This window comes from Octopus bimaculoides, chromosome 11 (assembly GCF_046866305.1).
Source record: "Octopus bimaculoides isolate indiv1 chromosome 11, ASM4686630v1, whole genome shotgun sequence".
Taxonomy (NCBI): Eukaryota; Metazoa; Mollusca; class Cephalopoda; order Octopoda; family Octopodidae; genus Octopus; species Octopus bimaculoides.
Window position 1 is genome coordinate 7309483 of NC_142938.1, and position 25906 is coordinate 7335388.

The 25906-nt window shown below is 46.2% G+C and overlaps 2 protein-coding genes, 1 non-coding gene and 2 pseudogenes across 4 annotated transcripts; 1 reads left to right on the forward strand and 4 right to left on the reverse strand.

Annotated features, from left to right (window-relative positions):
- Positions 1-634: 634 nt before the first annotated feature.
- LOC106874876 (dnaJ homolog subfamily C member 17) lies at positions 635-18929 on the reverse strand. 2 transcript variants are annotated; one of them, XR_016243575.1, is made up of 11 exons: positions 18781-18929; positions 18021-18090; positions 16931-16989; positions 16093-16180; positions 15391-15467; positions 14921-15038; positions 13787-13815; positions 13130-13207; positions 12911-12991; positions 1266-1414; positions 635-962 (listed from the first exon to the last, which is right to left on the reverse strand). XR_016243575.1 is itself a non-coding variant. In XM_052971461.1 (11 exons), exons 1-11 carry the CDS (start codon positions 18853-18855, stop codon positions 792-794), a joined length of 969 nt encoding a protein of 322 aa, XP_052827421.1. In that variant the 5' UTR covers positions 18856-18929; the 3' UTR covers positions 635-791. The 2 variants fall into 2 exon arrangements, 1 of the variants encoding a protein (XP_052827421.1); XM_052971461.1 differs by having other exon boundaries at positions 1266-1388.
- LOC149133168 (large subunit ribosomal RNA) lies at positions 3996-8426 on the reverse strand (annotated as a pseudogene).
- On the reverse strand, positions 8889-9047 carry LOC149133169 (5.8S ribosomal RNA). Its single transcript, XR_016243776.1, has one exon. It is a non-coding gene; the product is annotated as a 5.8S ribosomal RNA (ribosomal RNA).
- On the reverse strand, positions 9901-11895 carry LOC149133170 (small subunit ribosomal RNA; annotated as a pseudogene).
- Positions 18930-18932: 3 nt separating the features above from the next.
- On the forward strand, positions 18933-20741 carry LOC106874890 (large ribosomal subunit protein uL6). The gene is made up of 2 exons (XM_014922801.3): positions 18933-19189; positions 20079-20741. The coding sequence occupies exon 2, from the start codon at positions 20090-20092 to the stop codon at positions 20651-20653; it is 564 nt and encodes a 187-aa protein (XP_014778287.1). The 5' UTR covers positions 18933-19189; positions 20079-20089; the 3' UTR covers positions 20654-20741.
- The last annotated feature ends 5165 nt before the right edge of the window (positions 20742-25906 follow it).

Sequence of the window (25906 nt, forward strand, 5' to 3'; positions counted from 1 at the left end):
TAACACACTTATCTTTCCTGCTCTTCTCACTCATATTCTCTCCCACCTGCCCAACCTACACAAATCACTACACTCAGTTTTTATTCTTGTCTAGAATGTCATCATCATCTAACATCCATTAGATAGCATAACTATCTAAAACTTGTCTGGTATTTTATTTTATTGACCCTGGAAGAATTAAAAAGAAATTTGACTGATTTGTTTTTTTCAAATCCTTCCCAAATCATACAGACTCATAGAGCTGGTTCCTCTGGTGTATATATTCCTCACCTGGATGGGATGCCTGCCCATTACAGGATTACCCATTTTTACCAGCCAAGTGGACTGGACCAACATGAAATGAAATTTTTTTACTCAAGAACACGTGTTGCTTAGTTCAGAAACAGAAACCACAATCTTACAACCATGAGTCCAACACTCTAACCACTAAACCATGCACCTCCACAAGATTTGAACTCCTGAACTCCAATCATACAGAGCAGGAATAAATACTGCAAAGTATTTTATCCAATGCTCAAACAAGCCACCATCTTAAAACATGTTAATCACAAAATATAACAACTAAACAAAGAAAATTCCCCCAAAGAAATCATTAACAGTTATTAAAATATTTTTCCGTAAAAATCACAATTAATCACATTTATTATTATTATTTTATTAGATTAATTAGCCTCTTCACGGAAGAGAAAGTCATTTGACAAAATATCAAATCGGCATGTAAACAAAGAAACAATTGTTTACTGTATCAGAATGTTCCTGAACAAAGCAAAAATAGCTGTTTTAGATCGGAGCTAAGTCTCTGCTTCATCTTCCTTCATTATCTGTTCAGTAAGTCTTTTTCTTTCTTCAGCCTGTCGAAGTTTACGCAGAACCAAACTTTCAAAGGCTCTTTCATCAGAGGTCATTGGCTGGTAAGAATTAGCTTGATAAGAATTAGCCTGGAAAGCCAACGGAGTTGGTATCTGTAAATATATATATATATATATATATATATGTGGATATATACATGTCAACAGGTGTAAGCTATACAATAGATTTTAATGAAATAAAAAGTATGAATGCAAAAAATATTTAGAGGATTTCCATAATCTATTCCCATATGCTTCTATTAATATGGAGATATTATTAATTTCACTCAATATCTAATAAAGTACTAGTCAAAATGGCAGTACACAAGTTTGAACATTGGAAAATCAAGACATCAGTTAAGCTAAAGAAACACAAATTTTACCAGTAAAACTAAAATGTATGAAAGTCTAACTCACTTTGTGAGGCATCTTTTTTGTTTCATTTTCGCATTCAGGCACAGTAGATGGAGGTGGTGCATCTATCCATGACAAAGTTAATGGATTGTTCTCAAGTCCATGTTCACACAATAAGGCTTTTTGCTGCATAAGTCAGAAAAAAATTATATCTGTGTTTAAAGAAAACAGAAATATGAATACAATCTATAGTCTTACAGTTCAAATAACTCTCCTACATCTCTAAAACACACACACAACCTTTATTTAATATGAATGGAACTTGAGGGAGTAAATGTGAGCAAAAATCATGATCTACAAGTCTTTACAATCAATTGCTTTGTAGTTACACACCAGAAAAGAACCCCCACTTCTATTTATGTATGTGGTGGTATGTTTGTTTTTTTCTTACTTACAAAATCATACACAAGACAGACCTGCACAAGAAGGATGAAATAATGAAAAACAGTCACATCATCATCATCATTTCAACCCTTTAGCATTCGCATTATTCTGTCAAAATGTAATGCTCATTTTATCAAATGATATTGTTGGGTTGGTGAGGGAGGCCACATCTGTCCATTTTGAACATAAAACAGGTACAATATTTGGGTCGGATATGGCCTGTTTAAATACTAAAGAGTTTAATGTCCTACCTGCTATGCTTGCATGGGTTGGACAGAATTTACTGAGATGGATTTTCTATGGCTGAATGCCTTTCCTGTCACCAACCCTCACCTGTTCCCAAACAATGGGAACATATCTGTTTTAGCATGGTTGCTGTGACTGGATGCGTCTCCTAACACCAGCCACTTCAAAGAGTGTACCTAGTACTTTTTATGTGGCACCAGCACTTGTGAAGTTACCAAGTCACATGCAAGACAAGACGCCCCAACAGAGGGAGCAGGGTGCAGTACTGAAGGAGGTGGTTGAATGATGAGAGGTTAAAACATGCGGTTCGGGGTGCGAGTCATAGGGAACGACCGTCCGATCGCCGACTACCCTACATAGTAGTCTGGACCCCCTTGGGGTATGAGGGTCACCTAGAGCGTGACTATTCCCCCGGGCCCGACCCGCAAACTCGCGAATCGGACCCCGTCACGGGAACGGTAGCGGCCGCGTGGGTCGTATCGCAGCCGACATGTCGCCCTTTCCATCGCGCCGGCGGTTCGGCGGCGGCAGTCCGCATTCTCTTTGCTCGCTTCCAATCGCTTCCTTCTCGCTGCCGCCACCACTCGCTCGGCCTGCTTCTTCTTTCTCGTCCGCCTAGGCCGCTGTGTAACACACACACACACTCCCGGCCGACAGCGCTTTCGATCGCAAACTCACGGGTACAGTACCGGCCGCGTGGCTCGTATGGCAGCCGACACGTCGGCCTTTCCATCGCGACGGCGGTTTGGCTGCGGCCGTCCGCATTCTCTTTGCTTGCTCACAATCGCTTCCTTCTCGCTGCCGCCACCACTCGCTCGGCCTGCTTCTTCTTTCTCGTCCGCCTAGGCCGCCGTGTAACACACACACTCCCGGCCGACAGCGCTTTCGATTGCAAACTCACAGGTACGGTACCGGCCACGTGGCTCGTATGGCAGCCGATATGTCGGCCTTTCCATCGCGCCGGCGGTTCGGCGGCGGCCGTCCGCATTCTCTTTGCTCGCTCCCAATCGCTTCCTTCTCGCTGCCTCCAACACTCGCTCGGCCTGCTTCTTTTTTATCTCGTCCGCCTAGGCCGCCGTGTAACACACACAGACACACACACAATCCCGGCCGACAGCGCTTTCGATCGCAAACTCGCGAGTCGGACCCCGTCACCGGTACGGTACCGGCCACGTGGCTTGTTCGGCGGTGGCAGTCCGCCGCCGAGGCGTCCGCATTCTCTTTGCTCGCTCCCAATCGCTCGGTGGCTTCCTTCTCGCTGCTGCCGCCACGACTCGTTCAGCCTGCTTCTTCTTTTTCTTTCTCGTCCATCTACCGCCTAAGCCGCCGTGTAACTTACACACACAGACAGACACACCCACTCGCGGTCGGCATCACTGCCCGGCCGACAGCGCTTTCGATCGCACCTGCGCTTCGCCGGCGGAACAACGCCGGCCGACCGACCGTCTTTCCACAGCAGCCGCCTAGTCGTCGCCCTGAATTCGGTCCGCTTTCGACTGAAACCTGCGGTTCTCCGGCCAACCCGTCTTTCTGCCGCCTAGTTGTCGCTCTCAATTCGGCCGCTTTCGATCGGCTCTGCGGGTACGCGGTGGCGACCGGCACACGGTCTCGCTCGATGCAATCAGTTCCCGGTTTGTCGGATTGCTGCGCGTCTCTTCAAAGTAGAAAGAAAGAAAGAAAGCAACGAGAAAATCTGCTTCTACTGAAATGGGACGATGACACACGCCCCGACACCGGTCTCGCACTTGGCAGCGTTCTTTTTCTACTACTTCTACTACTCGCCCCCAGCAGCGACCTAAGGAAATGCACTCCGACAACTCGCTCGCCGCGGCGGCGCCGAGCGCTCTCGTATCTGCGTTACCTTTCTTCCGTTCGTCTTCGTCGCCGTTGCCGTCCGCTCGATCGCTATTTTTCCTTTACGTCCTTCTTTCGTTTTCGCCGACCAACCACTAAGCCGCGCTTCCTCTCTCGGTCTCGCCCTCCATCGGTTCGCCGTTTCTCTCGTCACGCAATATAGAAGAGGATATGCGGTAGTGGCGGCGGCGGCTGCAGCTTCGGCCACGGCTACGAGAGTTTCCCCGCCTGTCCTCCCGCCTCGAAAGGGCGCATCGTGTCGTTCGCGAGAAGAGACTCAATAGATCGCAGTGTGGTAGCTGCTCTACTAAGCACGTCACTCCGAACGGCAAGTCGAGTCGTATGCAAGCGATCCTTTTCGTCTCGATCTCTTCGAACAAGTCGTGGAGGGGGCGGGACGTCGGCGACGACTTCGCGAGCGGCCGGACATAAAGGCCGACCGCTTTTCCACCGCCGCAGACGTCCCGAAATGGCAATTCCACTGGCGACGCTGCCGCTCGCCGCGCGTGAACGTGACGGGCGGACGGCGAACGCTGAGCTAAGGCATGCGCCTTGAGGTTGAGACGCTTTTGGAAAACAACTCGGGTCCGTCTACGGTTCCGGCTTAGAGGCGTTCAGCCGTTATCGCTCAGAGGCAGCCTGGCACTACCGCTCTATCGAGCGAGCGCGCAAACCGTTGCTCTGATCCCGCGGTTCCTCTCGTACTGGACGGGATAGCCGTAGCCGAGTTGACGTTGCCGGCGCAACCACCTAAGGCCGCAAGAGCCGAAAGAAGAAGAAGAAGCGTAGTCGGCTCCGGAAGCGCACAGCCAAAAACCGAACGCCGCCGCCGCCTCCGCCGTCCGCTCGCGACACGGGGCGCCGCGTACGCGCGATTCATCGATAGAATAAAACTAACCTGTCTCACGACGGTCTAAACCCAGCTCACGTTCCCTGTTAGTGGGTGAACAATCCAACGCTTTGCGAATTCTGCTTCGCAATGATAGGAAGAGCCGACATCGAAGGATCAAAAAGCGACGTCGCTGCGAACGCTTGGCCACCACAAGCCAGTTATCCCTGTGGTAACTTTTCTGAGACCTCTCGGCGGATGCATAGCTCGCCGCTGTTCGGAAAGGATCGATGGGCCACGCTTTCGCGGTCCGTATTCGTACTGAAAATCGAGATCGAGCGAGCTTTTGCCCTTTTGCTCGACGTGTGGTTTCCGTCTACGCTGAGCTCGCCTTGGGACACCTGCGTTACCGTTTGACAGATGTATCGCCCCAGTCAAACTCCCCGACCGACACTGTTCTCGACTAAGGGTCGCGCATCGGCTGTGCCGGCGCCCGCGAGGGCGCTCGACATGCACCGCGCGCTTCGCACCAGATAATGAACCACCGCTCGGCGACGGCCCGATCCCTTCTCCATCGAGTGAGCGAGGAAACTACGGAAGTGGCGGTTTTTCATCGTCGCAAACGCGCATGACACCCCGACGCGACAGAAACCGAACGGCAGACGACAACGACGACGATCGAAGCGCGGACGCGACGGCCACCAACGTCGACGAAGGGCGCCACCGCCGCCAGTATCGGCGGCCGGCGCGCGGGGCAACGCTAATGCTACCGCCTATGCTACGCCTACCGTGTGCCCTCACAAAACCGGACAAGAGTCAAGCTCAACAGGGTCTTCTTTCCCCGCCGATCCGTCCAAGCCCATTCCCTTGGCTGTGGTTTCGCTAGACAGTAGATAGGGAGTGGGAATCTCGTTGATCCGTTCATGTGCGTCACTAATTAGATGAGTCATAGTTACTCCCGCCGTTTACCCGTGCTTGGTTGAATTTCTTCACTTTGACATTCAGAGCACTGGGCAGAAATCACATCGCGTCTGTGCGGCTTGGCCGGCTACACGATGCTCTGATTTAATTAGACAGTCGGATTCCCCCGGTCCGTACCAGTTCCGAGTCGACAGTTCGCCGCCGGCCGCGCGTCGCGGTGCGACGACCGCACGACCCCACGCGGGAACCGAGGGCCGCGCGCATCGACGAGCCCAAAGCCGTGTCGCTCCACGGCGTCCCGGGTGTGGAGCTGTGTTGTTCGTGCCCACTACGCCCCGCATGAAACCGCCGCGCGCGACATGCGACGGCGGCTCGACCGCGCGTCGGGAGGCGCCGAACGCCGACGCGAGAGAAGGCCGCGCGCGAGAGGAGGACTGCCGCGAGGACGCGGCATGGAGATGACTATGCCGCACGCGACGGAGCCGCCCAACGAGGCCGTGAACTCCCGTTGACCGAAGGCGCGACCGCGCACCGACGCCATGAGAGTTGCGCCTTCCGTGGCTGCGCAAACGACGGCCGGAAAGGCGCCCGAGATGCCGAGTCCGACGCCAACACTACAGCCCCGTTCCGGCGCCAGCTGCAGCAGCGCGACGCCGAGCGAACGGCGATACACACGGCCCGACCGACCCGGTCCTCGGAGCCAATCCTTCTTCCGAAGGTACGGATCCATTTTGCCGACTTCCCTTATCTACATTGGCGCTATCGATGAGAGGCTGCACACCTTGGAGACCTGCTGCGGATGGTGGGTACGGACCGACTCGAGAGCTGCGAATCGTTACGGACCCGGATTTTCCAGGGCCGCCGAGAGCGCACCGGACGCGGCGCTCTACAGGTACCATATCCGTATCTCCGGACGAGCCGATTCCACGGACGCGGTCCTTTACGAAGAAGAGAGAACTCTTCCCGGGGCTCCCGGCAACGTCTCCGGGCTCGCTTGCGTTGCCATTGCTTCGCCTGGCCGCCGGCTTCGACGACAAACGCGTTGCTAGGAGCACTCTCCGAGTTCGGGTTCGGGAATACTAACCCGATTCCCTTTCGATGCGAGGCCGGCTGCATCTGCTACTATATTGGCTACAATCGCTTTCGTGACGGATCCGGCGCCTTTCGTGGAAGCTTTCGCCCGCTTCTTAGGACCGACTGACCCGTGCTCGACCACCGTTAGCACGGAACCCTTCTCCACTTCGGTCTTCGAAGGTCTCGTTCGAATATTTGCTACTACCACCGAGATCTGCACCCGCGGTCGGCTTCAACCGGGCTCGCGCCCGCGGCTTCCATGCACGCCGTGGCACCCTCCTACTCGACCGGGCATCGGAAAGTCGCCTCGCCGGCGATCGCGCAACTTGTCGCCCGGCCGGTCCGGCATCGGTCGCTCGCTCCAGCGCCATCCATTTTCGGGGCCGGTCGATTCGGCAGGTAAGTTGGTACACACTCCTGAGCGGATTCCGACTTCCGTGGCCACCGTCCTGCTGTCTATATCGACCGACACCCTTTCGGGGATCTAATGGGCGAAGCGTAGGGCACCTTAGCCGGACGTTCGGTTCATCCCACATCACCAGTTCTGCTTACCAATAGTGGCCCACTTGGCACTGTGCATTCATCGCAAGAATCGCGCAAAATAAATTCCAACGATTCGTAAACGGCCGCCTCCGTTCGGGAGAGGAGCGGCCAGTTTCACCCGTTCCCAGTTCGAGAGTAGATCGAGGCCGTCAATGTCCCAGGGGCCTCCAGTCGTTCGCTTTACCGGACGGAATTGCGTGTCGTTCTCCCGCTGGCTCCAGCTATCCTTAGGGAAACTTTGGAGGGAACCAGCTACTAGACGGCTCGATTGGTCTTTCGCCCTTACACACGGTTCCGACCCGGGAACGATGATTCGAAACGCCACCTGTTAAAAAAAAGAAGCGAGCCGCCACCACCACCGCTGCAACCGACGAGAAGACGACGGCGGCTGCGGCTGCGACAGCGGCCCAACTCTGTTCCCCCGGGCAGCGACATGTCACGTTCTCGCTTGCGCTGTGCCGTCGGAATTCGCGAAGTGCAGGCGGGCGGCCGCGTCGCTTTCGCGACTCGCTGCGTCGTGCTTGCTGAGGGCGAGGTGCGTTAGCCCGTCTCCGTCGGTAAGCCGTGCCTGCGCTTTCGTGGAGCGACGGGCCCGGTCGAGAGAAGCGCGTGGGTCCCGACGCCGAGGCGCTCGTCTGCGACCTGCGGACGCCGCGTGCCTACCGGCCCGACGGGAGCGGGTCGCGACGACGGATCAGAGGGGAAGTGCGTCCGATGCCGGCGCCCTGGAAATTGAGCGCCGACGACCGCCCGCGGAAACGAGCAGACGACCGCCCGCGGAAACGAGCAGCCGCCACCGACGCGTTCGTCGGCGACGACGGCGCCTTAGGCGGGGGTGAAAGTGGCAGCGGACTGAGTCCCCTCGCGATCGCGGTCCTACCCGTTTACCCCTGGGCGGTTTCACGGTCTCTTGAACTCTCTCTCCAAAGTTCTTTTCAACTTTCCCTCGCGGTACTTGTCGGCTATCGGACTCGTCCCCGTATTTAGCCTTGGATGGAGCTTACCACCCGCTTTGGGCTGCGTTCCCAAGCAACCCGACTCTCGGGCCGAAAAGAAACACCGCCGGCTCCGAATGGGCCTGGCAACCGCTCTGGGCAGCCCCGATCGAGGGGACTCCGAACCTAGCCGGGCGAAACGATCGACCGTGTACGACCCTTGCGCCACAGCTCTCGACGACCGGCGCTGCCGACGAGATTCGGCGTTGGGCTTCTCCCGGTTCACTCGCCGTTACTTAGGGAATCCCGGTTGGTTTCTTTTCCTCTGCTTAGCGATATGCTTAAGTTCGGTGGGTAGTCTCGTCCGAGTCGAGGGCAGCATTAGCTTAGGAAAAAAAAAATCGCTGCGGCAAGCCGCATTCGATTCGTCGTCGTCGTCGTCCGGCACGAACGCTCGCAAACGAGATCCACAGAGCGAACACCGACCGAAGATGCAGACGGCTGCGGCGGCAACGGCCGCCACGGAGTAATGAGAGGAGGCAACGACGGCGAGGGCGGCAGGCAGAAGAGTGCGCACGAACGGCGGACGGTGCGTTCCCTGCTGCTACCGCGGCTGTCGGCCGCTCCGTGGCGTGTCGCAGCGATGACGGTCTGGCATTGCGGGAGATGGAGGATCGAGCGGCGCGCGCTTGCTAGTCGGGCCGGAAGCAGAAGCAGTAGCGAGAACGAAAGGCGAGCTGTCCCGCTGCCCGCCCGCTTCCCCGGCGCGCGCCCTTTCCTGCGACTCCCGACTCCCCGCCGCTGCAGCAGCAACGGCGGACGGCTTTTTCGTGTCGTGACCGCCTCTCGACCGGACGGGGCCCCGGGACGATGGGATCCCGGGGCCGCAATGTGCGTTCGAGGTGTCGATGTTCACTGAGTCCTGCAATTCGCATCAGTTCACGCGGATAGCCGCGCTCTTCATCGACGGACGAGCCGAGTGATCCCCCGTCCAGGGTTTCGGTATTTGCTACTACTAGTGACTGACGACCGCCTACCGTCACTGCGGTGGCGGCGGCCGACAAAAAAAGAAGCGAACGGAAACGAAACAAGACGACGGCGACTGCCGAAGCCCGTCTTCTGCGGTTTCGCTCTTCCGCAACGACCGGAGGCGCTGGCCGACGCGGGGGCGAGGAAAGGAAGGAAGACAAGAGAGATATTGAGTTTGATGGAGCCGCAAAGCGTGCAGCACTGTCGGCCTAACGCACTGTATGCGGCGGGCGCAGGCTGGGTGAAAACTGCGCGGTCGGCAGCTGCTACTACAGCAGAGAGAGAAAGAGAAGGAAGCATAACGACAGCGGGAATGATTTGCGGGCTTCGTCCACCGCTGCTGACGCCGCTTCTACTTGCTCGTTGCTCATTGCTCGGCTGCGGCTGCACTGTTAGAGGGCCGACGAGTGCGAGGGGGCCCGGCCGCGGCTTACGAAATCGGCTGGATCGCGCCGGAAAGGTGAGGAGGAGGCAGCGGCGGCGGCGATGCTGGCTGACGCCAGGAAGGAAGACGAGAGAGATATTGAGGTTCGTGGAGCCGCAAAGCGTGCAGCACTGTCGGCCTAGTGCACTGTATTCGGGCGGACGCAGGCTGGGTGAAAACTGCGCGGTCGGCAGCTACTACAGCAGAGAGAGAATGAGAAGGAAGCATAACGACAGCGGGAACGATTTGCGGGCTTCGTCCACCGCTTCTACTTGCTCGTTGCTCCGCTGTGGCTGCACTGTTAGAGGGCCGAGGAGTGCTGGATCGCGCCGGAAAGGCGAGGAGAAGGCGAGGAGGAGGAGGCGGCGGAGCGGAGCAGGGCTGCTGCTGCTGCTGCGGTAATGATCCTTGTTATGACTTTTACTTCCTCTAAGCGATCGGGTTCGGTCGTCTTCTCCGGGCCATCAGAGAACGCCGCCGCGCGTAAGCGAACTCGTCGGCCAGATCCGAGGACCTCACCGGACCGTTCGGTAGTAGCGACGGGCGGTGTGTACAAAGGGCAGGGACGTGATCGACGCGGGCTGATGACCCGCGCCTACCGGGAATTCCTCGTTCACGGGGTTGGTTCCAGGCCCCGATCCCTATCACTAGAGGTGGTTCAGAGGTTTCCCGACCCTTTCGGGCCTGGGGAGACGCGCCGGCTGATACCTCCAGTGTAGCGCGTGTGCAGCCCCGGACATCTAAGGGCATCACAGACCTGTTATCACTCCGCCTCGTGCGTCTTTCTGCCGCCCGTCCCTCTAAGAAGCGCTGCGTTCGCCAACCGACTGGCCCGGGCGCGACGGCGTGCCGGCGCCGGGCTCGCGCGGGCCGAGCCGACCGGGTCACCGCCGCCGCAACCACGCCGCGTGCGAACCGCCATCCAACCCGCACACCCCGTGAGCAGAGCGCGAAAGGCTAAGAAGGCAGTTGCCGGACGCGAAGGAGAGCGGCGGCAACGGCAAGCCCGGGCCGCGCGCGGAGCTACCGACGACGGCTTCGGCGCCGCCTCGCTACCGGAAAAGCACTAATCGACGCGCTAGTTAGCAGGCCGGAGTCTCATTCGTTATCGGAATCAACCAGACGGATCGCTCCACCAACTAAGAACGGCCATGCACCACCACCCACCGAATCGAGAAAGAGCTATCGATCTGTCAATCCTACCGGTGTCCGGACCGGGTGAGTTTTCCCGTGTTGAGTCAAATTAAGCCGCAGGCTCCATTCCTGGTGGTGCCCTTCCGTCAATTCCTTTAAGTTTCTGTTTTGCAACCATACTCCCACCGGAACCGACTATGGTTTCCCGCGCAGGCTCCCCGCCGGGTCATCGAAGCGAACGCCGGCGGAGCGGCAGTTGGCATCATTTACGGTCGGAACTACGACGGTATCTGATCGTCTTCGAACCTCCGACTTTCGCTCTTGATCGAGGAAAACGTGCTTGCCACATGCCGTCGCTGCAGTGCGTCTTGCGACGATCCAAGAATTTCACCTCTAACATCGCAATACGAGTGGCCCCAATCGCTCCCTTCGATCATTGCCTCATCGTGAACGGAGACTGACGGATAACGCACGGACGAGGCCATTTTCCATCATTCCATGCTTTTCGTATGCAAGCCGGCTCTGAGCACTCTAATTTTTTCACAGTGAACGTACCGGCCTCCTCGGACACTCGGCGAAGAGCACCCTCGGAGGAACTGTGCGGGCCAAAACGACCGGGAGGTGGACGCACTACCGAAACGCGTGCGAGCGGCGATGCTCGCCCCCCCGTTTGTTTCCCCCGAATACCGCGAACCACTGCCACCAGCGGAGGTAGCGGCAGCAGCAACAGCGGCGACTGCGACGCCGGTGAAGGCGAGGCCGAACGATTGCGTGCTGATGCCGACCGACCGGACGGGGGACGGTAGCGGAGGCGGGAGACGGGCTGCTGGAGAGACCGTCGCAGCGACGATGCGCACAGAGCTCCACGGCCCGACCGCGCACACACCGGCGAATAGGGCCGGGAATGCGAACGGACTACCGAAGCAGACGCGCGCGAGGCACGCCCGCGACGGCGCCGTCGCCCCGAACGTGCTGGGGCACGTTTTCGAGACCCGAATTCCGACTACGAGCTTTTCAAACGCAACAATTTTAATATACACTACCGGAGCTGGAATTACCGCGGCTGCTGGCACCAGACTTGCCCTCCGGTCGATACTTGTTAACGGATTTGAAGTGTACCCTGATTCCCTGTTACCCGTTGCCACCAGGGTCGGCACTTACCCGGCCGTCGACAGTTGATAGGGCGGACTCGTGGGGGACCCGTCGCGCGAAGCCTAGTCGATACTAGCCCATGCGATCGTACTGACAGTTATCCAGAGTCACCAAAATCGAAGGTGCGTGAAGCCGTCGCACACCTGGACCCGCGCAGCGGCTGCTGCGACGGCCCGTACGCGTCGGTCTCAGTCTAATATTTGCGGCGCGACCAATGCGGAAGGCCGACCGTATCGTCGCGACCGGTGGGAACTGGCGAGCAGCCCCGGAACCCGGCGACTGGGACGACGCCGAGCGCGCGGAGGCGCAGCGGCGACGACCGCTGCCGGAAGCCGTTTTTCGGCCACTCCGAAACGATTGCGACAGCACGGGCTGCGGTCAACGAGAAGCGTGTGTGCGATGACGAAAAACGGCGAGGGATGGGCGAGCGCGAGGAGATTGCGGGCACCACCGCCGCGACACCCGGAGTTGAAGCCACGGTTGTTGTTCCGTCCCGGTCTAGCGGGACGAACACACGGTACCGCTCTCTTTCGGTGACGTCGCATCGCCTGTGGCGGATCGGGAAGCGACAACTAGCCCGTCCGCCGCGCCGGCGGCGACGCGACACGAGGTCAGCGGCGTAACCTGACGAGGCCGCGGGTCGGCGAGGAGGAGGAGGAGGAGGAGACGGAGACGAAAGACCAGAACGCGAGCAGTACGAACATAAAGGCTGCTGCAGCTGCCGGCGGCGAGCGAATCTGACGCTGCGTGAGGCGTGGAACGACGGCGACAGATAGGGTGAAGGCGCTCACTGCGAGGCGGGAGTCAGCGGAAGAATCGTGGACGCGCCGGCCGTGTAGAGTCGATCGCGCGGCGGGTCCGACTGTCGGCAGAAAGGAGAGGCAAGGACATGCCTTCGAGTCGGAGAGCTCGGCGTAGCGTCGGCGCGGGCGAGGATACCGATCGGTCGATGGCGACAGCACGAACAGTGTCTAGCAGTCTAAGAGATACATGGCTACTCCAGTCGGAAAAGAGGAGAAAATGGTGAAGACCTGTCAGAGTGACTAAGTCTGTAGAATACAAAATAAAATGTGTAATCCAAAATATAACAATAAACTTATCAAAAAGATTTATTTTAACTTACAGCCATAGTCAGGGACTTGAACTCCACAATTCCACTGCCATTTTTCTTACTTGATACAACCAGGGCAGTAACTTCCCCATACTTCAAAGAAACAGAATTACAATGGCATTTAAAGACAGTCATAAGCATCTGAAAATTTAATTCGAGAAACCTACAAAAATATGAATAATGTGATTGAAGCTACTCTTCAGAATCTAAATGTATATTTGAAGATCTTACCTTAGAAAACAATTCCTCCAAAATATCTGCTGTATAGCCACCATTTGAAATATCTCCTTTCTTGGATTTCCATTTGATCTTTGAGAAAAAGAAATAATTTATGCTATATTTAATCAAGACAGTTTCAGATTCCTTCCAGTTTCTCAAATTATTTGAAGTACACTTCAGTCACCAAACAGACTTTCTCATTTTATTTGCAGAGGAATCAGAGTTGATAACATTGTGACATATTGGTGAATGAGTTGCTCTGACCTCCTCTATTTGATAGTTTCTTATTCTGGAGAAACAGAATGCATATTGCTTCATTGGATTGATGCAAATGACCAAAAAAATAGAATTGTATCTTAAAGCTTTTCTCTCAGGAATTTGATAGGAAAAACACATCTGCAACCATGTCTAAAACAGGTCACCTTAACTGCACTTAGCTGTCAACCAAACAATGCAATTTGATGAGAACTTACAAGAAACAAGCAAATAGACTGAGTTGCTTTCCCTCGAATCAGAAAATATCAACCTAAATTTATGGCATGCTACAAACTACAGTTAATACCAGTCACATTCACGGTTAACTCAACAGTAAAAGTTACAAATATTACATATATAATTACAAACATGTTTTTCTTCAAAAATAGTCAAATAGATTTAAAATTAAATTACCTTTAATCGGGGAAGAAGCTCTGATGAAGCTAAACACAAAAAGAAATATAATCTACATATAAATGATATAAGGAAATAGTTCATGACATAGCAACAATACAAGCGACTAAATGATAACTATATAAGCTCACATGTAACTTATAGTTACATGTCCATACATAGCTAACTATACTTATAAATTGGTAACTCCGCTTCACTAATGTAATACTTGTAGACTATTTTTGAAAAATACAATGGAGACATAGTCATTTAATACAACAAATAATACCATAAATACAGAAAGTGAAACATGATAGATAATTACTCATAAATATTCATGAATAAATTGTACGCCTAATTAGTATTTATTTTTGTACATTTTTTTTCTTCTTCATAGTTTCACATCCCAGTTATTTTTCAGTTAAAATCAAGTATAAAATATTGTGGCTTATATGGTAATACTTTAGATTTATGAAACAATGTACATACCTTACTTTCATAGACAGATTTCTTTATATCTGAACACTAACATTTTTTTTCTTGAAATACATATACTTTGAGCATTTCTTTTAACATTGGATATATTATTGGCATTATTCCATGGCAACATAAAAAGCACTGGTGATGGTACCATGTAAAAAGCAGCCAGTACACTCTGTAAAGTGATTGGCATTAGGAAAGGCATTCGGTTGTAGAAACCAAGCCAAAACAGACTGTGGATTCTAGCCAAAACAGACTGTGGATTCTAGCCAAAACTGTGCTGGTGCCATGTAAAAAGCACTCAGTTCACTCTGTAGTGTGGTTGGTGTTAGAAAGGGCATCCAGCCATATAAACCATATCAAAACAGACACAGTAGCCTGGTGTCTTCACCCTGGCTGGCTCCTATCAAACCATCCAACCCATGCCAGTATGGAAGACAGACATTAAACAATGATGATGATGATCGGTGGCACGTAAAAGCACCCACTACACTCTTGGAGTGGTTGGCGTTAGGAAGGGCATCCAGCTGTAGAAACTCTGCCAAATCAGATTGGAGCCTGATACAGCCATCTGGTTCGCCAGTCCTCAGTCAAATCGTCCAACCCATGCTAGCATGGAAAGTGGATGTTAAACGATGATGATGATAATATATAAAGAAATACATTACTAATTACTTTGATTTGTCTTGGGTTTTGACTCTTCCTCATTCATTTTTTCCTGCCTCATTTGTTCGTTTAGATATTCTTGTTCTTCAGCCAATAATTTAGAACCTTCTTTCTGTAAACGTTCAATCTGCAAAACAATACAGGAAAAAAATTGAATCATCAGTTTAAGGTTCATAACAAATATCTATCATTCTTCATTTTTTAATCAAATTCATTCAGGTGCTGTTAGTCTTCTTAATTTTCACAATTCACATTCATAAATCAAAATATTTCTAGTAATCAAACAAAACTTTCATATAAGTCAGCATCAAATCAGCAATGCAAAATGTCTCATCATATCCAGCAAAATCATCTTCCTCATTTTATTACTGTGTAAAGGCTATTTATTTAAAAGCCTATTTTTGATGTCCAATTTCCCATTACCCACCAATAAATAAAGAGGTTACAATAGTTTTTAGGAAAAAAGTCATATTCCTCACCTCAGCTTGTAAATTTATATACGACGCTGCTTCTTTAGCTCTTTGTTGCTCATAGGCATTTTCTCGGGCTTCTAAGTCTTGAAAATATAAAAAATATGGAACTTTACGTTGATGACAAGAATAAATGTTTAATATTTTGGAATGATTTTTCTCCTTTTATTCTGGGGCAGTTGTTTAACCTCTTAGCATTAACATTACTTTGTTAAAATTAATGCTTTTTTTTTTTTATTCACATTGTTTTAAATTAATCATGCATTATCTTACAGCTTTGAGATTTTGATGAGAATTTAACATAGAATTTACAATGATTATTAAGCAATAACTTTAAAAGCCAACCACTATATACAACATGTTAATTATTAACTAAGCATTCAAAACAAATCTAATATATTCATTTAGATTGCAAGCTATCAAATATGAATGAAACCCTAAATAGTCCAAAAATATAACAATGATTTCTGATCATAGCAGCCTACTATTTGACAGGTGCAAGTGTGGGTGTGTGGTTAAGGAGCTTGTTACCAATCATGCAGTCTTGGGTTCAGTCCTACTGTGTGGTACATTGGGCAAGTATCCTCTAATATATGTCAGATTATGAGAGGTTAGAGTATGATAGAGAGGCAGGTACAGATACATGTTACACGTTAAAATACATATGTTTTTATATAACAAAGTATAAGACATCAGTTTAAAACTATTTACCTTCTTTGAGTTTTCTCCGTTTACTATCAAGTTCTTTATTTCTTACTATGGCAGCTTTTTTAGCTCGCCATATCTTGTCATACGCTGCCTGATAGAAAATATTTTATATATTTAATTGTGAAATAAAATAGTCATTCAAGTATAAAAACATAAAAAATCAAAAGCATATTTATAAACAATAAGATGAAACACTGAACAGTTGTCTTTTCAATCATGTTACCCACACTATATAGATATGTGTGTGTCAGTTGATACATCCATCTCTCTCTCTCTCTCTCTCTATACATTCACATGTTGCTATTATGTTAAACTGTCATATGCCCAAATGTTTTTTTCAATATTTATTTTTGCTTGCATTAGCCGGTTCTTTTGGTGAAACTATTATCTCCAGTTGCTTCAGATGCCAAGATATCAAAAATTGTCAAGGTGTAGTACAATGGTTTTGCTATTTTCCCTCTGCCAAGAGCCACTCAGGAATGATGGGCTGAGAAAATGGATGGATGGAATTCTCACTATGTCACCAACATCATCATCATTTAACGTCTGCTTTCCATGTTGGCATGAGTTTGACGGTTTGACTGAGGACTGGCAAGCCAGGGGCTTGCACTAGGCTCCAATCTGATCTGGCAAAGTTTCTACATCTGGATGCCCTTCCTAACGCCAACAACTCAGAGTGTAGTGGTTGCCTTTAACATGCCACTGGCACGAGGGCCAGTCAGGCGATACTGGCATTGACCACGCTCAAATGATGCCTTTTACATGCCACCAGCATGAGAACCAGTCAGGCGGCACTGGCACGGGAGCCAATCAGTTTTGCACAAACACACTGAAAACTTACCTTTGCTGATGTATCGGTTAAAACTTCAAGAGCCTTGGATAACTGCTGAAACTCTAGTGCTAGAATATAAGAAGAGAAAGAAAAAAAAAAATCACAGTAATATTGATTTCAAATTTTGGCACAAAGCCAGCAATTTTGGGGAAGTGGGTAAGTTGATTCCATCAACTCCAGTGTTCAGCTGGTACTTACTTTATCAACCCCAAAAGGATGAAAGGCAAAGTAGACCTCAACAGAATTTGAACTCAGAACATCAAAATGAATGAAATGCTACGAAGCATTTTGCCAGGCATGCTAATGATTCTGTCAACCTGCTTCCTCAGCCATCACATATTAGGAATTTCTTGTTCTTGAAATATTTTCATTTGTGTTAGCAGAAGTTGTATGCTCCTGTTAACTTAGACATTTGTGCTATTGTTTTATGTTAAATGAGAATAGCATCTATGGATGATTAGTAGAGTGCTTACTAAAACGTATTTGATCTGCTTGAAATAGCATCTAAATCTCTCTCCATGCCATACTGTCTTAAATAAGGACGACTAAAGTGGAGAAAGTAATCTGATGAACAAAAAGAGAGGATGGTCACAGCTAGAAAGGCTCCGATTGATCAAGGTAGACCTGGAGCTAAACAACAATTTATCCATCAAAAAAGCACCAATCTCAGGTTGTATCAGATTATTGATTTATTCTTCTCATCCTTAAACGAATGACCACTTTCCTGTTGCAGTAAGAGCTATCATAATGAAATCCTTTGAGAGACTGGCTTTGGCAAGCAAAAAATCCTTGCTGTCAATTTACCTATTGTGTAAATAAGTCTGCTGATGGTGCAATCTCAAAAATGTTCTGCTCTGCACTGAGCTAGGAACACACATATTAGATTACTGTTTGATAACATCAGTTTAGAATCCAATACTGTTGTGTCCACTGAGTCAGCAATAGGTTATTTTTACATAACCACAACCAACTATTTATTTGTGTAATAATATTTTACACCAGACGTGTATATCCACGTCATAACAGTTTGTTATTTTAAAATGTATAAATCATTATTACAATTTGGACTACAAAGAATTTTTCCAAATGGATTTCTCACCTGCATTTGCATTGTCTGGATTTTTATCAGGATGGCATTTCAGAGCTTTTTTTCTGTACGCTGAAATAATCTGGGGGGAAAAATAAAAGAACAAATAAACGTTATGTACAAGTAAAATTCCATTCAAACCTTTATTGCTTGTCGGTCTTCCTCTGAAACTTAGTTTAGTCATATTTATTAAAAGAGTCACTCTTTAACTTGAAATATCGGTAAATCTTACCAATTAACGCAATATTTATAACAATTAAGTCTGAAAACAATGTTTAAAAAGGAGCGAAACTTGACTGGCGCCATCCTTTCTTTGCACCAAACATTATCCACTATTTCTTTCCATCACAGATCCACTTTAAAAAATACTTTATTAAAACCCGAAACAAAAAAGTAAACATCTTCTCTGATTGTATAATCCAGTAAGACTACATACAAGTTCAAAATCCTTGCTACTAATACCGCATTTTGTCGATAAGCTGGAACATTTAAATTTGAATTCGAAGGTTGTAAATATTTTCGCAAACTTCCTCAGTTTCAAGCTAAAATATTAGCAAATCGCTCCATAGAGCTAAGGTTACCAAATAATAGAAGATTGACCAAATATTTCATTTAAGTTTATCCGGGAAGTGAAAGTAATATCGTAAATGTTTATAATTTCCGTTATTCCTTCTAATTATTCCCGATATGAATGGAACTGCAAATGACATTTGTTTACTATTTCCCCTCAAATCGTACAATTTCTGTAGACAGGTTAAGAATAAAGCCATACCTCTTTCTTAGTGGCTGTTTCATCTATTTGAAGGAGTGAATATAGATCTAATTTTGTAATATCGCTTGCTGCCATGGTTTGTAGTAAAATATTTGTTATTGTTGCATTAAAAGAAGACAAATGAATGAAAAATCGAAAGTTCCGGGAAAGCTACATGAAAGGGAGATAATAATATTTCAGCGAGAGTTGCGTAAATTATAATTTAATTTCATTCAAATTTTCGTCATGAATACATTTAATTTAATTTTATAAATAATAAAACGAATTATAAAATATAAATTTTTAAAAGAGAAGTAAAAAATAAACGATTTATAGTGATTTTTTTTGGCAGAGCCTCGTTTTCATATGAAAGTCTCACACGTGCCAACGACGTCTCTTCCTTTTAGTCGTACGGTGCTCCGTCGGGCAGGTAGGTGCAATCATCTCACATCAATTTTTATTTAAATTCGTTAATTACTTCATATTATTGTCAATTTTTCTTATTCCGTAATGTTGGTAACGTATGGTAGATTTTATTAAAGCTGTGTAAGTAGCCACAATCCTGCTAAATATTGAGTTATTACTGTTTCAAAGTTTAATCACTCCACGAAATTCCATGTGCGCCATTTTATATTGCTAATTCACAGAAAAAGAATTTGATTACAATTTTGTTAAAGATGTTACTATATTTTCTTCAGTGATGTGTCGTATGTTGATAATCGGTTTGTCTTTTATAAAATGTGGCTTGAACAGGCAAGTTTTAAAAACTGTAAGCAGTTAATTAAACTCGACTTCGTCTGTTGCTTCTTCCAATCTTACATCTAATAATAAATGTGTCCTGCCTGACACTCATAATTCGTGCAAATCTCAATTGACCTGCATGAACTCTATGCTGTGTGATATTTCCCACGGATATTACCATTTAACTTTCTTTCGTTGTCAACCTCTTGAATTATTGCAAAACTTTATTTTGATCGATATTCAGTTTGGATAGTACCGTTTTTTTATTTTTGCCTATTTAACCCTTTCGTTACTGTATTTATTTTGAGATCCTCTGTGTTTATCATTAAGCCAGTGTTAGGAACAAATTGTGACTAAGGTTTGGTGGAAGATTTTAATTCAGAGCTTCTGAAAACAAGACATTTATAATACAGAACCAGAGCCAGTTTCAGCCAGGTTGGTCACGAAAGGGTTAAACACAAAATGAGTTGATGACAGTATAATTACTAGTTAGATTTTAATTTTAATTAATATCAATTAATCATACGATAATATATTTTGTGGTTGCTTTTATTGTTTTGTTTTTCATTCTATTTTAGAATAAATAAAAATGAAGACGATTTACGCTGACCAAACTGTGAACGTGCCGGAGGGAGTGACAGTAAAAGTTAGTTCAAGGCGTGTAACAGTTACTGGTCCTCGCGGAACCCTGTATCGCAACTTCCGACACCTTTTCATCACAATTACTCTGCCTAGGAAGAACCTCGTCAAAGTCGAAAAATACTTCGGTAAGAGGAAAGAATTGGCCGCTGTGCGCACTGTTTGCACTCATATTGAAAATATGATCAAAGGTGTTACTAAAGGGTTCCGTTACAAGATGAGGTCTGTCTATGCCCATTTCCCAATTAACGTTGTGGTATTGAATAATGGTAATGCCGTTGAAATAAGAAATTTCCTTGGAGAGAAATTTGCCCGGCATGTGGAAATGTTACCTGGTGTTCTCTTTTCCGTATCGACGGCGCAAAAGGATGAATTCGTCTTAGAAGGAAATGATATCGAGTTGGTTTCCAGATCAGCTGCCCTCATCCAACAGTCAACATCAGTGAAAGAAAAAGATATAAGAAAGTTCTTGGATGGCATTTATGTTTCCGAGAAAGGTACAATACAGGAATAAATAATGTTGGACAGTGTGAACACGAACTTTAACAGAACGTTTCAAACATTGTCTGATGAAATAAAGTGGAGTGAACTATCTTTAATAATATGTGCGTTCTTTTCATTCCAATGTGCTATTTCTATATGGCATATTTCATAGATAAATACAGATGTTAATTTATTTTTTGTCTTTTTATCCATATTGTTGACTTGAAGTTTTCGATGCAACTGAGAAGATCTCAGTTGCATCCTCTATTTAGTAATGATTGTGTATAGTTATTGTTTTGGTTAATTTCAGTTGTAAACAATCTATACGGCTTTTAACTATGTTATTGATATATTCTGGGTAATGAAACCAGATCTTAAAAACGCTGTAATGCAAGCAAAATGTCCCTCTCAGATATAGACTTTTTAGATGGTTTCAAGCTGGTATGTAGACAATATTAGAATGTGTGGTTCTAACTACAGAAGTTAAATAGGATTCCACTTGGTAAAAATGGAAATCCTTTGTATATTCTGTTGCTTATCTTGGAAGTTTTGTTACATCGATGCCAATTTGGCTTACAAGTTATTGATCAACTCAAGATGATTGTGGAAGACACTTGTACAGTGGAACTGAATATATAGAGTTTGGCTTTCAGTGATGGATATAAATATTGGTGAGAAAATAGGGAGGGAAGGTGCTTAGTGCACAAATTCTCTTGATATTTGATCTGCATTAGGTTAGCTACTGCTTGAATTGCACTGAACTATGATATATCTTAACCTGATGTTCTCGTACTTCTGTTATTAAACTAGAGTTCTGGATTCTACATGTGCATGATCTTAAAATTTGTATCATGCATGTAACTACCTGCATATTTTGCATTCTGTCACGGGTTGAATGGTTTCTCCAGGATCCAGCAAGTTACAGGTTTGTATAGAGATCAAGTGTCAGCTTCTACAGCCGGATGCCTTTCCCAACAGCAAACAAATGACACTAAGCTTGTTATTAAGGAGCATTGGGGAAACTATTTTCATCTTGTGGTCAGTGCAACACTTGTACTAGAGTAGTTGCTATGAACTGTTGACTAATAGGAAGTTTAATAAATGTTTCCTGCTTCTACAGAAATGAAGTTGGACCACCTTATAAGTAATAATGCACTATAAAGGTTTTCTTTGCATATGTGACACTAAATTGTCGTGTCCTTTATGCCATCAAGTACAATAATTTAAATTCTCCAATATCATTTGCCTTCATGTTTATACTCTACACTAATATGTTGATCCTATTGTTAATCACTTTCACATTCCATTTTCCTACATATAAACATGGTTAATTTCAGACAGGCCTGTCCAATTCGAATTGAGGGCCGCTTGTGTACTTTCTGCACTAATGGTCAAATAATCAAATTACTGAATCAAGAATTTTTCGTTTACTCTTTTCAGTCATTTGACTGCGGCTGTGCTGCAGCACCACCTCTAGTTGAGCAAATCGACCCCAGGACTTGTTTGTTAATTATAAAATTGTTGGCTATTGTTTTATTACCACTTTGAGTATACCTTTATCTTTTGTTTCAGTCAATGGACAGTGACTATCCTGGGGCACTGCATTGAAGGGTTTTAAGGTCTGGTACTTAGTCTATCAATTGCTTTTGCCAAACTGTTAAGTTATTGGGACATTAATAATGAACTTCTGTGTACCAAATTCACTCACAAGGCAGCCTGGAGCTTAAGTTGACACTTGCCCAAGGTGCCATATTGTGAGACTGAACCAAGAACCACATTGGAAAGTGAGCTTAACCACACATTCATGCTTGCACGTAATAGTGCTGAACAGTTCTGGTTGAGTGGAGACCATTCTCCTTTATCTTTTTAGAATGCATTATCCACTATGCCTTTTTTTCTCTTTAAGGTGAGACCTGAGGTAATTTTTGGCTGCTATTTCCAGCCATTTGAGAAGTCATACCTCAGGTCTTTGCTACCAGTGGTTCATGTTCTAGAACTGGAAAGATGCAGATATTAGGAGAAACATGCAAATTCATGTGTCATTTGTCTTAAAGCTATTTATATCCATGGTTTAATGATTGCATGGGTCAGACATTTGTTGAGGCAAGTTCTCCTATGGCCAGGTGCTCATCTGTCACCAGCCTTCCTCTTTCCGAGCAAGGTAATAATTCCTCATGTTTTTGATGGAAGACCAGAAACAAACGTTTCACTTGTATGATGATGCTCATTTGTAACAATCACATAATCAAGACAAGATTATATGCAAACACGTATCTATGGCAAGTTTTTTCAGTTTCTATTTTATAAGACTTGTTGCAAGGTACCATGCAGTGGGACTGAACATTCTTCTTAGACACATAGCCATACATGTATCCTACAAGTTCTTAATTTTCTAACAAGGTGGAATTTTCTTTCCTTTAATGTAGTCTGATACTTTCTGGTGTTTTTTGCACATTATTTCTTTGGAATATTCACAATGGCATGAACCATATATGTGTAGGTACCGTCTCATGGTAATCTCAAGTTTTTTGATTAGTGTTCAGATGAAGGAGCCATAAAATAGTACACATATGCTGGTTCCTTTTCAGATTCTCTGAGAGGTTAGATTTTCATATTTTACTGCAACTTCTGTCACCCAAGCTTAGCTTTTGCCTCTATAGCTACTTCTGTTGCTCCTGAGGTATTCTATTGTAATTATTTCAGTCAGACACACACACACACACATATATATATATATATATATGTATACGACAGGCTTCTTTCAGTTTCCGTCTACTGAATCAGCTCACAAGGCTTTGGTCAGCCTGAGGCTATAGTAGAAGACACTTCCCAAGGTGCCTCAAGACATTAACTTGCTTCCAGATAATGATTCACTTGTTTCTTCCAAACTTAAGGAATTCCATTTTTCTAGCAGTGGTATAGAGGCCAATGACATCTTCCAGACTGAAGTAAGGTATTGATATAACCGTCACATAGCCTTTAGGCAAAGGGTACACACACTACAAGAATAGATGCAAGCGCTAATTTATAAAAACCTGTTAAATGTACAACCATCCAGATATCTGAGTACCTTATTATTTTTTCTAATATATACTTCCTGTACATCACCTCCAAACCTTCTAGGAGTGACCACAAGCGCAAGTATGGTTGTGTATTAAGAAGTTTGCTTCTGGGCTCAGTCCCACTGCATGACATCTTGGCGCAGTGAGACTGAACCTGAAATCACATGGTTACAAAGCAAGCTCCTAAAACGTACGAGGGGGGGGGGCGAATTGGACTTCCTGGGAAGGCCTGAGGAGAGGGTGAGTGGGACTTCCTGAAAAATTCCAAAGAGCAGAGGAAGGACTTCCTTCGAAAGTCCTAGAAGGGAGGTGGGACTTTCTGGAAAAGTCCAGGAGGGGTAAGGGCTTCCTGGAAAAGTCTGAGGATGGGGTAGGGATTTCTTGGAAAAGACTGAAGGGATGGGACTTCCTGGAAAAGTCAGAGGGCGGGCCTTCCTGAAAAAATGATTAAAAAAAAAATAACTTACCAGTGTTCCCTTCATCATATACACAGTCATCACATTCAGTTAAAATGGCTTGCTAATGTTTCTCTTTTTTTCCTTGATGAGAAGATCGCATTGTTTTACATCATTTTATTCCCTCTGGAATAACACTTATGTTTTCTTTGAATCATATGTTGGAAGTATAAAGATTTGAATAACACCTGCATTTAACTTCATTTCTTTATTTATCTGTTATACAAAAACATTTCACTAAACCCTGGAATGTCTACCTTTTAAGTAGGCTGTTACATCCTTGGTACTTATGTGAATTTTTTGTTACCCTGGTAAATATTTTTTTTTTTTTTTTCCGTGTTATTAGTATACATTGAAAAAATACACATACATTTATATATATATATTTATAGTTAATTAAAAAATCATATATCAGAAAGAAGCACACTCTAAAAAATAGAGCAGTAATTATTACAAAATTTTATATAGACCCAAGGTTTCGTACACACAAAACCAAGCTTTGTGGGCAGCTTGTCTCTTTGACTCTGTGGGTGCAAAACCTTGGGTAACTCTATAATAAAATTTTGTTGTAATATATATATATATACACACACATAGTGAAGGCTCATGGCTTAATGGTTAAGGTATTTGACACAATTGTAAGGTCACGAGTTCAATTCCCAGCAGTGTATTGTGTCCTTGAGCAAGGCACTTTATTTCACATTCCACTCAACTGACAAAAATGAGTAGTGTCTGTATACCAAAGGGTGAGCCTTTTCAAATTCTGTCACGATGAGTCTCCCTCAGAACTAAGTTAATGGTGTATATGTCTGTGGTGTACTCAGCCACTTGCATATTAATTTTATAAGTAAGCTGTTCCGTTGATCGGATCAACTGAAACCCTTGTCATCCTGACTGACAGGATGCCCTATACACATACCCATTGTGCTTCCCAAATCTCATTTTTGCTGACATGGGCAGGTCTCCTCGAGAATCACATATGGTCTGTCACCCAGGTCCTTTGTCATCTCTCCTCTGTGAGATTTGAGATCAACCTTCACTATTTTTCCCATGTTTTCTTGGAACTCCCACTCTTGCAAGCTTCATCCACATTAAGTGGTTGGCACTTCTCTATAAAATGCCCACATCTATAGATAGGCATCATGTGTCCATACCAGAGTTTTTCTCTCAACACATTTGTACTTTGTTTCTCATGCACGCTTACTTATGCTACACATACTAACTTTATTTCTTTCCAGTCTGCTCAACTCATTTGCATTTAAGGTCCATGTTTCACTACCATGCAGCATCACATTTCTAACACAAGTATCATGCAATCTGTTCTTCACTCTGAAAGAAAAAAGTCTTTGTTGCTAAAAATAGTCATAACTCCCCTAACTTATTCGAACCTGTTATTACATCTAGGAAATAAAAGCTATTGACTACTTCTAATGAACCATCTCAGTTAAGAGCATCTATTTCTGATCTGCTCATAGTACATGTTGCTCCAGCATGTCATAAATGGCACTTTCTCTATTGGTCTAATTGCAATTCCACAACACTTCTCATGTGTCCATAACTTATATTAAGTACAGTACGTGGAGCTTATATCTACTTGTTTTCTACAAATCAAGTAAGACCATTCCCCTGAAGAGATCAAGGTCTTGTCTTCTTTCCTACTAAATAAAATCTTAGTCTTTGCTAAGTTTAGCTTGTATCCTTCAGAATGCTTTTAATCGTTGGGTCTCATCATCTGAGGTTACACAACTGAATTTCATGTTAGAGCTA